Raw genomic sequence first — 12500 nt, 5'->3', positions numbered from 1 at the left:
ATCAATTGCTTACTTGTTATACAGTGTGATATCTGGAAGCCAGAGTTTCTTGGAAGATGTTACAAACGACTTAATCCCTCCATAATGGGAGCTATTCCATTTCAATCTGAAGTCATTCCAATACTGAAAAACAAAAGATCATTTTTAACTCCAGTCAAAGAATTAATGCCGAATCGATCTGGTCCCATCAAATGGAATTTTTGCTGAGAAATGAGACAAGATCTTTCCACTTTCAACACAGACAGGCTTTTCGAACGTGTATTTTTGTTATGGAAATTCGCATTGCTTATTGTAGCGATCAGTTTGGATGAATTTCAGCTTTGACGGGATTTTCATAAATGAAAATTGTTGCACGGCACGCAATGCCTGTAGGGTGGACAAGGGACTTTAAAAGGAACCTCCACTAAAACAACAACTTCAAAAACTTTAAAGTACAGAACATAAGGTTTACAATTAAAATTGTTCAAACTTTTTTCAATGAAAGCGTTTGTATCCGAAAAAAATGATTTAAAAAAAACACTTGTTTTGGTTTTCAAATTTCTCGGTCGCCGCCATTTTGAATAATTGTGACGAGTCGTGGTTGCCGTATTGTTCTGACTCCAAGAGAGTTTGTTCTGGAATACTTGGGAGTTTAAGCACGCGACGTTTTTGAGCTGCGGACGGTAACCGGAAATGAACATGTCGCATGCCCGGACAGTAGTGTCTCCCAGATTTTTAACCCAATCATCTCTAATGGAGGAAAGATACTTAGCAATAAAAAGGTGGTAGTGACAAGACAAGTACAGCTCCCTTCGGGTTGCCGTCCGTGGCTCAAAAACGTCACGTGTTTAAACTCCCTGTTGTTTCAGAACAAACGCACACGCACGCTTTGCTAGCCTATGTACGAGCTTCTTTACTGCACGGTTTGATGAATACTTACTAGTCGTACCCACACAATGGTGGTCATAGTTTGTAGTCTTTCATCCTGAAAATGCAAGCGACGAAAAACGAGGTTACTTTTAATACACTAAAAACACCTTCCTCTCTAAATGATTGTCGGTTTCCGAATTAAACGGGCTTGGGGTTTGCATGCAAAGCCCGGCTATTACTGATGCCTTGTTATGCCCTTTCTCTCTTTTATGTGTTGGTGGCTCCCTGATGGACCGTTTTTCCTTCCTCCAGAAAGTATTTGTGGGAAGAGACTAAGCATTGATGTTCCCAGTTGCTTAATGTTCCATCAGTGAATTAAGCTCTGACTAGGTAGCCACCTGCTAATTGAGTTCAATTTTAGCCACGTTATTCGTAGCCCAGAACCAAATGAAGCTAAATGGATACAATGTTGTGACTGAAAAAAAACCTTTCGCCTGCTATTCATTTACCAGCAATTTATCCCAATAAAATCTTGTGTAAATTGTGTGTAGCGCTTTTTGTACTTATACTAAAGAAGACTCGATAACCTAAACTCAAGAAATGCTTGCAAAACCCCTAACAATCTAGGGCTCTAATGTCGGCATGATTCCTGAAAAATTTCTAGCAAGTAGACAGTACAGAAAACAGAGTAAAGCAAATGAAAGAAAGAAGCTTCATTAAAAAAATATTTATCATCGAGATATTAAAGGCAAGTACCATGATAAAATTGCAATGTAGCAAGTGGTGTAATCGACGACTCATGAAGGGACGATAGCGTCCGCTGCGAGCCCTCTCAACCAGATTGCAGGATTCGGTGAATACCGCGAGCTCACGCACTGGGAAAAATATTTATATGTATATATTCATGTTCGACCACAGACGTGAGCCAATCGAGAGACAGTGCTGATGCACGGACTCCACGTGACAATCACGACGGAATGCTATACTTTAAAAGCTACTGAATGCGAAGCTGAACCTGATTGTTGAATATTATGGTATATTTTGGAGAAACCATGGTTGAACATGGATCACCATGCGCGAGACAATTATGGGAAAATATTGCATAATCTAGGAGCCAATCAGCCCCTGAAAACCTCTCCAATCACCTGATCAATAAATACCAAAAACAACTATAATATGTACTTATTGACTGAGTGGGAGTGCCGGACGGGAAAATATTTGGCCTGAGGTCATGTCGTACGGACCGAGCGCAGCGAGGTCCGTGCGCCATGACCGACCGCTTTTCCGGCCCTGCTCGCGCCATCGCGTACGGCCCTCATACGGGGATTTTCTCAATAGTTTTGCAATGAAAGCGCGCGCGGGGCCGTACGGGTCATATGATAACATTCCATATTTTTGGTTTAACCATAAGTCCATAACCCACTTTCTCGATCTGAGGTGGAATGTGGCAAATCAGTTTTTCGGTTTTATCTATTTTTCGTACGGCGACTGCCGGATCTTTTGTGGCGGCATTGTTTCCTTGCACGATCCATAATTTTGCATTAAGCATGTCATTGAGCATTCCCTCGTGCGGTTACGTGGTTACAGACCAATTAGAGGCGTTGTGGTCATCGACCCCAATTTGATCGGCCATAATTTGGCGGGACCCGTATCATAAATTTAATATTAGGGAGTTTAAGAAACGACGACGGCTACGGCAACGACAACGCCAAAAAGCTGTACTATTATTGGTTAAAAGAACCAAAATGATCGTGCTGCACGTGCCGCACGCATTTTTGAACAACTCTCTCCCGCACTCGTCAAAACTACTACGTGAAATGACCAATTTTAAGGCAGTTTTCACGACAACGTGGACAAACTACAGTGAATCTTTCAGTCCCACTCTTCACTTCAAATCCGTCCTTACCAATCCACTTATAGGACACTTCGCTCATATTGAAGAATATAAACAAGATAGAATAATCATGAAGTACTTAGAATAGCTCAAACTTATATTTTGAAGTGACGTTTTCGTCGCCGTAGCCATCGTCACGGTGGTTTCTTAAACTCCCTATTAATACAGTAAACTGATGGCCCAAGGCCAAATGAGAGATATCGACACTTCTGGGTTATGGACTTCTGGTTTAACTTATTTCATCGTAGAGTTGATACGCGTCATATTAGACGACAAACATTGCAGTCATTGAAAAACATGGCTCTTAAAGCGTGGTTTCCATATGATCTGCAACGGTCTGCGACGATCGGAAACTGTCTACGTCGGTCTTATCGCAGACGATCGTAAACACAGGAGGCAAATGTTTCCATTTAAATCTGAAGCGATCGCAGACAAGAGTACAACTAATTCTCTGCGAAGCGAGGAGAAAAAGGAGATGAGATGATCTGGGTCCTATTAGCGACACACTATTGTTCGCCTTGAAACACGTCCAATCAGACTTGAAGTAAGTGCGCTCCTTTTCCTCCTCTCTTCGCAGAGGATCAGTGGCACGCTTGTCTGCGATCGCTTCAGATTTAAATGGAAACATTTGCGTCCTGTGTTTACGATTGTCTGCGATAAGACCGACGCAGAAATCTTCCGATAGTCGCAGACCGTTTGCAGATCATATGGAAACCAGGCTTAAAATCAGTAAAATGGCTCCATGCTGTGCCAGTTTTAACACAACTTCTAATGATTTTAGTTCAAAAGAATGAAGAGTTTCATAGAGCATCTATTGTTGGTCGCATAATTATGTTAAGAGTTCAAACACTATTAGAACAAGGATCAGACTCGTGGTTCGTACGTGCCGACTAAAAATACTTAAGCTAGTATACGAGTACCGTAAAATGTGGCTTAATTGGAAATTCTGTCTGCCGACGACCGGCAAAAAAGCGTTTGGTTAGGAGATAAATTAGTCTCATTTGCCTCTAATTGGGTGTTCGTTTACACTCTTCCAAAGAGGCTACATTTGTTATCTCCAGCCTACGGACTCCAGCAGCAGCAGAGATTCCATTCAGAAACATGTTTTGTTAACATTGTAAGAAGGGCGAGGTTTCTAGACATATATTCGCTAAAACTGATGAAAATTTAGGTGTCTTTCTGTCCTTTAACTTTGAGATACTTATCGCTGCATTAATAACTACATAGGTTTCTGTGAATGCACTTCCCACTTACCCAGGGCATTTTTAATAAAGACCTTGAAGCGTGTAAGTTGCAACTCTTTCCTGGGAGCAAAGCTAGGGGGATTTTAGGAAACCAATTTTATGCCCAAATATGGACAAAAATAAGATCTAAGCTGCGCACGCGGGAAAATGCACGAGCTAGGTTACATCCAAATAAGGAAATGTTTAAACTCAAAAACCCCCAGCTCTGAAACAGAGTTAAACGCTTCAAGGTCACGAGCTTCTGATGACGCTTAATTTAATGTCTATTTCTCCTACCAACAGGCTAAGGCATGTCGTGACCAAACACATTCTGAAGATCGGTCGACGTTCTTTTCAATTCTAGCTCTATCTTTAGCACTTCATTATCAGGACAATAAATTACACTGTAAGTTTCTAGACTTACTCTGTAATAAAATAAGCATCAAAATCACGCGCCGCTTTAGAAAGATGAAGGCCAGAGAGTATTTTGCGAACAAAGCTGACTATTTGCAGAGTGGGTGCACCATACAATGACAAGAAAAGTATGATAACAACCGCATATATATCTCACTATACAAGCGGCGAAAGATTCAACCTTTTTTAATTGCACAACGATGCTAAGCAGGAACCCTGCATGAGACTACTTGTACAATTTTAAATCTTTTTAGCCTTCGTTCGTCTTTACAATGTGCTGCTTACCAAATCCAAGTTGTTTAGATAAACTCTCTTGTCTCGAATTATTTTGTGTCATGAATTTTTTTTTTCACCTAAATCGACCTAAAATTGTGGTTTTTATCCTGCAAGCGAAATGTTTCAATCATGATTTACAGTACCACGACTCAGCAGGAAAAGGGAGATATTACCATATGCCCTGTGTCGCCGCAATAGCTCGGACGAAAAGTATGTATTATTTATATTCGTACACACCACATCAATAAAATTAGGAAACTGGCTTAAATGAAGTAAAACCGTTCTCTTTTTCTCTCCATGTGGGCATTATTTAAGAATGTACCATGTTTTTTCTTACAGCACACGAAAAAAAGAAATTTTATTGCTATTGTGTTGTTTGGTTACAAACTCTTTGGTGTTTTGGAGAATGCATGTATTTTCATTGAAACTACAAGCAAGAAACAATCCAAAAAAAGCTTATTCAAAATAAGCAATCCAACGATCCGTTTTGATTACTTTTCTCAAGGTTAGGAGATCCGCACAACTCCAAGCACCTCAAAAAGGCTAAACGTGCGGAATATATTCATATTACACTTTCCGAGTATCGTATTCAAGTCTGAACGAGTTATTACGGTCATGTAATTAGTCGCGACAAGAGACTTACCAGATCAATAATCTGATTTAGTGCGATGTCAAACTTAACTTTGACAGCTATGGTTTTCACTTTCTGAGGAATGATATTGGTACTATAGTTACAGAACAGATCTGTCTGGAGCCCCTTCAAGTCTTCATAGTATTGCTTCCTAGCAGCTGCCAAAGAAAAAAAAATGAAGAAAACAAGCTTGCGTTAGCGATCTATCAGCTCAGCAGCAAAGAAATACCAGTCACAAGTTATAAAAAATTAAAAAATGCAAATATTTTTGAAATCTTGCTTGGTCAATGGAAGCTAAAGCTTTATGTGAATTTTTTTCACTGAGTCAAAGTTCGCCGATTGATGCTGAAAACGAAAAGGCCCTATTGTTAGAAAACATAAAAGAGTGCGATGAACAATTCCAAATAAGCAAAAAACTACAATTAAGTTCTTGCCGCCCCTAAATATAATTTAAAAACTAAGTTTTATTGCATTCAATAGGGAATCTATTTTCGACAAGAAGCTGTATGATGTAAATTACCGAAGAGCAAGCGAGGTGTTGGGTTTTAAAGGAGTTTTATTTCAAACTGGCCAGCGCTGGTCAAAACAGGGACTGTGCTGTCTCAAAAAATGGTAATCTTCAATCGTCCACAAAACTAATTTGAAAAACTGAATCAGACCATTCGCAAACTAACTAAAAAAAATTTTCAATTACAAAATTATGAGCTTGTAGCAATCGTGTAGCTTACCTATTGAATTAACGTAAAACAGCAGGTATAGAAGGAGTTTTTCCGTAGCCTTACACATTTCTGACTGAAACCAAGATCTCAATACAGACTACAAATTCACACAAGCGGTGAGAACCCAAACACTCTGTCATCGGCAGGGAATGTCAGCAAATAAAACTCCCTTTGAGTTGTTTTTTAACAATGCGGTTACAAGTCCTTCCTTATCGCTCCAGTGCAAGGAATTCAGGATTTGCGGAAATTCGTGGATGCTAAAGTGATATGAAATGGTTTTTCTGTTACTTTTTGATAACATGGTTCCCGCGCACGAATATGGGTGTAATGTAGCCATTGGCAGTCGGCCTAGCAATTAATTAATCATAGCATCGAAATTAACGAGCTAATCTAGCTTTCTGATTTAGTGAATTTATAAACAAGAGTTCGCAGAAAAAGCATACTAAAATTTTCCAGGTGAAGTTAGATCAGCTCTTAAGTTATGCTAGTGCGACTAGACGCTTTTCGAATGATGTACTTAACAAATACCATTAAAAAATAATTACATGGCTTCATGAATCCTTATTCCGATATAACTCCTTTTCCTATTTCTTTTAATTATGTTTCAAGTTAAATGAATGATTCCTAATAACATATCAAGAAGAATTACGGAGTCATGGGCGTTGGCAATTTATATTTCTAGCGTTATTTTTTCTTTCATGGGAAAACTGCCAAGGAGGTCATTAAATTGGAACTCAACTTCAATTACAAGTCATGACGGTGTTCTCGTTCTTCAACGTATTTATCAATGAAGTAGAGGAACCGAAAAACATGATGCGCACAATACTTTTCCTGCTTTTGACAAAAAGCCGCTTGCCGACAGTTTCAACATGTTTCATAGAGTCAGTTACTGAAAAGCTACAATAATCACTTCAATGCGTTTTTCCTCACAAGCCCTAATGTTTTAAGCTTGCATTTTAGCTGTTGCGCCGTAGGACGCCATGTTGCATGATATCAACTTCGCCGAACCGTGGCCGCGGCATAAGAATGAATTCTCGTTCTGTAGACAAAACACCGTTCAGAAAAGCGTGCAACAATAATGCATGTTTGTCACTTCTCAAAATTTCTCAGAAAATATATTGAATAGACGTTGATAAGAAGAGGTTTTGAGACAGCGACTAAATTAAATGGAACAAATAATTATAACAGATTTAGTCCCCAATGATTTCTCAATTTCACTAATTATTTTTTTGCAAATCAAAACTCAGCAGTTTGTTACTGTTTACCTCTGAATGTCAGGGTTAAATATTCTACTTACAAGTGAAACCTTTTTGTGACAAACGATAGGGCCAGGAGTATTTGCATTTGAAGGTTCAAATCTTAGCTATAGTTTATTCTCCAGACCATTGCGGTAACTGTCACTACATAAAGAAGAACTATCGGTGTTATTAACACCGTCCATTGTTACATCGTGCACTAGGGCAGAGTTAGTTATAGCCTGCAGAGCAGGCGTTTTTTGGCTGGCGGACGCTTGTTCAAGGTCTAAAGTTCGTAATGGGCCGCCATTTTGAAAGTACACCGCCGGTAGAGGGTTGAGACGAGGGGCGATGAGGCGAGAAAAAAACTCTCTCCCCACTACCATTTCATACTGTCCTCCTCTCACTGAATGCAACTTTTTTGACTGGCCTCAGGCATCTTTTAGATGTCGGCCAATAGTTCTTACCAAAACAAAAATACGCCTGCTTGGCAGGCCAAGTTAGTTAGGAAATGACATCTCAGTCCTGTCGGAGCCTTGGAAAAGTACCAAAAAGAAAAAGGGACTGTCCATTGTGGACGTAGTCTTGCGTCGTCAGAAAGGTGGTAAGTCAAGGGAAGCTGAACAGAAGAACATAAAGATAAACCGATCTTTTATTAGACAACATAACCGTTTACTGAGCACAAAAAACGGCGGGCTTCTGATAAAATAGATTTTGTTTATTTAATGTTAAACGTGTGATTTGACCCTGATGGATTCAAAGAGAAAGAAAAAAGTACCTCACTTTATTTCATTCGCCCGACCGGGGTTAACATGGAACATCTACTTCATTCCAATAGAGGAAACGCTCCGTTCGACAATAAACAACATGGCAGGACAATTGACACCTGAAAGAAGTTTAATTAATGGAATAACTCCCACGAGTGTCTTATAGCTCGGTAAAAGAGCACCCGAACTAGTAATTGGAAGGTCGTAATTACGAGTCATGGAATTTTTTCCCCGAGTCAATATCGAAGAAAAAAATACACCTTCTCATTCAAGAGAGGACGAGGTAAGGGAGCAAATCCCCCATAAATAGTTTTTTTAAAATCTAATGCTACGCAGCTGTTTTTAGAGAGACACCTGATTGGCCAGTTGTAATGACGTAATGAAATTTTAAATATGCGAAAGTGCAACCTCGTTCCCAGGGTCCTCTGGTTGGCGAAAGTGTTCAATACGTTTTTCATATACGCATCTCAAAGTTATACAGCGAGTGCGAACAAACTCACGTTCGCTTCCACATTCTCGTCTCTGAAAGATTCCTCGCTACTTTCAGTTTCTTTTCTTTTCTTTTCAGGAAATGACGAATCTTGCCTCTAATGCTCATTGCGCTAAAACTACACTTTAAAAAAACACACTTACAAACGTGATCACATATTTCTAGAGACAAGATTTGGACGCTTCATGGACGTGACACAGTCGGAAAATCTCATCACCGGCCCTGATAATCTAACCGCGCGACATTGGGAACGAGAACTTAAAATAGCTTTGCGAAACTAAAAATAGATTTTAAAAACTACGATAGGCCATGGGGATCCGTTCTCTTATCTCATTTTATTATATAAGCTGTATCAAACAGTCGAAGAGAAATGTCGTATCTCCGCGCGGCCAAATAATATCCTCTATTTATTTACCGGAGTGACCCTCTGACATCTTCATTACAATAGCCTTTGTTTTTGTTCATTAAGGAGGCTCGAAAGGGTACTTCCCGACAGCAGTGGTTGTCCGGGCAATAGTAACAGATTAAAAAACTGGCAATCCTATAAGAAGGCCAGCATTTCGACATCAGTCAAACTATTGAAGGGCAATATTATGCAGGGCCACAACTGTTGCCATGGTTAGGGTACAACACTGCCAAAACACCCTCTAAAACATGTATCAAACCAATTCGTCGAGTCAAATACGTTATATAGGAAGTAGAATTTGAGATAATTATTTAGCTCCCCATTCGCGAATTTATGTATTGTTCGAGTTTTCGGTTTTAAGCGCCATCATTAGGTTTGGCGCTAAAAATTTTACTAAATGCCGTTTCTCGGAGCCGAAAACGCGCAGTTGTACTTTTACTAAAAATGAAATGTCTTCAATAAAGGCAGGCAAGGGACGGATTGTGCGTCTTGACGAAATATTGGCTTTAACACGTCTTCAAAAAGGCACTTTCCAAAAACGTAAAAAAATTGACTTAAGTTGTATAATGGAAAAGACTGACTTCAAATATTTGCCAAAGTTCGTCCCTAATTGATTATGTTACGTCAATGGTATAAAAACACCAAATTTCCTTTGCGTAATGAGAAATAACGAATGTTTTACTATGTACAAAAACTCAACAAGATCATGTCTGGAGGTGACCGTTTCCTTCGTTATGAATGAAATATGGATTGGACTTTTACCACTTTCTGCTCAGGTACTTTCCCCAATCTAAATCAATACAGCTTCGCTTTTGCTTAAGGTAGAATCCTCAGTCGATTGGCCGTAGGTCTCCACGAACACGTTCCTTGTCCTTCTTCATGTAACGATACAAATGGCTGGGAGCCCAGCCAGATCCACGAGTTCAGAGTCAAGTCACTCGCCCAACTGAACAGTACTCCAAGGATATATTATTGTTCTCTTTCAAGGCTTTGCCACTCATCGGGGATCAACATACGTGTCATCCCTTGAAGACTCCTCTTGAGGATCATTATTGGGGCCATGGAGGTTTTCTGCGATCTGTTGCTCTAGGGATGCCATCTCATTTCCTTGCACTTGGGTTACTGCCTATATCAATAAAACGAAATTTCTCAAACAAGAAAACTAATAAGTGCTGATAATTGGCTATAAGCCAAACATGTTTTCGTCAACACCATTTAAGGGAAGTGGTCAAAACTACTACACTCGAACAGGACCCACTAAACCACAAAATAGATGGTGGTGTCGTCTGCACCCCCCTTGCTTAACGTCAAAAGAAGGTGTCTATATTGCATAGCCATCCCTCTATCCAGCAGTAAAAGATTACAGTGAGATTCAAACCTCACTTTTCTTGTTTGTCTAGTAATGCAGACTCTTGCTAGCTGAATATTCCTGTGTCAACTCAAATTTAAAAGCAAATAAAATGTTGTCGGTAATGTTCATGTGATAAGTTCGAAGTTGGTGGTGTCTTTGAGAATCCCCCTACCCCAAAGGTGGGTCCTGTTCAAATATAGTAGTTTTGACCGGTTCCCTAAGTCATTTATCATCATGCATTCCTATGTCATCTCGAGCCACCAAAAAGCAAGCCAAAAGGTGGAAAGACTTCGGAATCACAGTGCCTCTATTGTAATCAAATTTCCATTGGTCCAGAAATTGATCACTTTCCGTCGTCAGTGATGTCAAAGCAAAGATCAGACACTTGGGCAAAACAAAACAAACAAGGACGAAAAGAATGAATTACGCCAAAAACAAAAACATTAACAATACTGTACCTGTCCATTCCAAAACAGCTTAAAGGTTGGCAGTGTCGTAACAGCTTGTTGGTACTTTAACACCTATGATTACGATTACACGTTGAAAATCAGAGCCAAGATCGGTACACTGAATCAAGGTTGCAAAAGGACAACCGTATTGTTTAATCTCGTAAGATGAATAATTCGTATGCGACGCGTTTGGCATGACAATGAAATATGATGGCGAAGATTACGCACAAAGTACTATGTTCGTTTGAAAAGCGTTATACGTCAGATCCGTCTTGCGCATCTTGAACCCATCCTTCGTTTCCCCAAAGATAAACTGAATAGAGTAATTTTTACGTCACTATGACAACAAATTTTCTTTGCGCCACTGAGCTCAGAAAGAACCTATAGACCTCTATGGGCGGCCTCTATTCTCTTTCTTTAATGCTACTAAGCCTTTTATTTCGTTTCCACGGTTCGTGCTGGATTTTATCTATAAAATTCCAGGGGTATTCAAGGAGTTTTCAAGAACCAGAAATTGAGCTTTCAAGGAGTCTTTATAAGAAGACATTTATGCTATACATAGTGTTTCAGTGTTTTCTTTTCTGAAAAAGCCGACCTTGATACTTACCACAGCCTGCAAGTTAAGTGCACGGATGGGCATTTTTATTCTTGGCTTTAATGTTTCTCTAATAGCCAATTTTGAGCTCAATTTTTGAAATGTCTCTTTAACTTAGCATGATGGAATCTCAACAATTAACATAAAGACAAAAAAAAGTGTAAAAGTGGTCGCCATTTATGAAAGTAGTTTATGGAGGTAGGCTTCTTGTCTCTTAAGCTAACCGCACACTAGATCTATCAGCTAAGCAACGTTTCACTCGTGACTGTTGGCGAAAGTAAGTTCCCCCAGTGTGCAATGACGTTTTGAGCGCTTATGTTCACGCGTGCCATCGGCGCAGAATATTCAACATGTTGAATAATTTTTGGCACGAGTGAACCTTTCCTCCAAGTGTGTGCGCGTGAAAATTAAAGCTATCGCCTAGTTTTATGCGATCTTGAAAGTGTATCCAATTACGTGTGGGCAGTGAAGACGACTCGAAAAACGATTGGACACTGCGTGTGGACGCGGATATTCTTGAACCCGAAAAAAAAAAAAGAATTGCGGATACAAAAGTTTGCGGATACGTGTGGACGGTGCGGGAACATTTACCTGTAAAATATCTCGTTTGGTACGACTTATAACAAAAGAGGGCCAAAAGCTTCGGAATCGTGGTAAATTCTTACCAGCATCGTGTAAAACCCTTAAAAGTCTATTTCACACTTTATAACAGTTCGTAAACTTCATTCTGCTTACTTATTGTCTTTAGTCAGGGGCACCCAACGAATCTGTTCCTCACATTATCTGCTCCCCAGAGGAATCTTGCTGGCTGGCAAAAATACAGGTGTTTCGATGAGCTGGCTGGGAAATTTTGTTATTGATAGAGGTTTTGCCTGGGAATTACTGACTTTTTCTAGCATTTCAACCCGAGCTGGCTGTAGAAACTCTGAAGACTGAGGACAACTAAAAAAAAAAAAAGAACCCCTTCCCTCTCCCAAAGAGTAGTCACAGGCATACGACGGCTGGTCAGAGTGATTGCGCTTGCGGAAAAAACCTGTTTTGTCCCGGTTTTGTCGCTTTTGTTAGGTCGTTTTGGATCGAGGGATTTGAAAGTGCGCAGAATTCCTGGCTGGGAAATAAATTTGATCAGCTGGCTGGGAAACCAACCAATTTTATCTAGCTGGCTGGGCAATTTCTTGTGTGTCTTGCTGGGAAAAAGGAA

General features: G+C 39.9%; 2 protein-coding genes across 2 annotated transcripts in view; both read right to left on the bottom strand.

Moving 5' to 3' along the window:
• Positions 1-6311, bottom strand: part of LOC137992752 (neuronal acetylcholine receptor subunit alpha-7-like) — a 10271-nt gene extending 3960 nt beyond the window's left edge. The window contains exons 1-4 of the mRNA XM_068838259.1: positions 6016-6311; positions 5300-5445; positions 920-964; positions 14-123 (exon numbers count right to left, since the gene is read on the bottom strand). Coding sequence (XP_068694360.1) covers positions 14-123; positions 920-964; positions 5300-5445; positions 6016-6073 — 359 coding nt within the window. The 5' untranslated portion in view covers positions 6074-6311. The remainder of the gene's footprint in view (positions 1-13; positions 124-919; positions 965-5299; positions 5446-6015) is intronic.
• A 2503-nt stretch (positions 6312-8814) lies between these two features.
• The window catches only part of LOC137992751 (uncharacterized), a 20519-nt gene continuing 16833 nt past the window's right edge, over positions 8815-12500 (bottom strand). Inside the window, exons 16-17 of the mRNA XM_068838258.1 lie at positions 10714-10776; positions 8815-10030 (exon numbers count right to left, since the gene is read on the bottom strand). Coding sequence (XP_068694359.1) covers positions 9902-10030; positions 10714-10776 — 192 coding nt within the window. The 3' untranslated portion in view covers positions 8815-9901. The remainder of the gene's footprint in view (positions 10031-10713; positions 10777-12500) is intronic.

Source organism: Montipora foliosa, chromosome 2 (genome assembly GCF_036669935.1).
Source record: "Montipora foliosa isolate CH-2021 chromosome 2, ASM3666993v2, whole genome shotgun sequence".
Taxonomy (NCBI): Eukaryota; Metazoa; Cnidaria; class Anthozoa; order Scleractinia; family Acroporidae; genus Montipora; species Montipora foliosa.
This window is presented reverse-complemented; position numbering and strand designations above follow the sequence as displayed.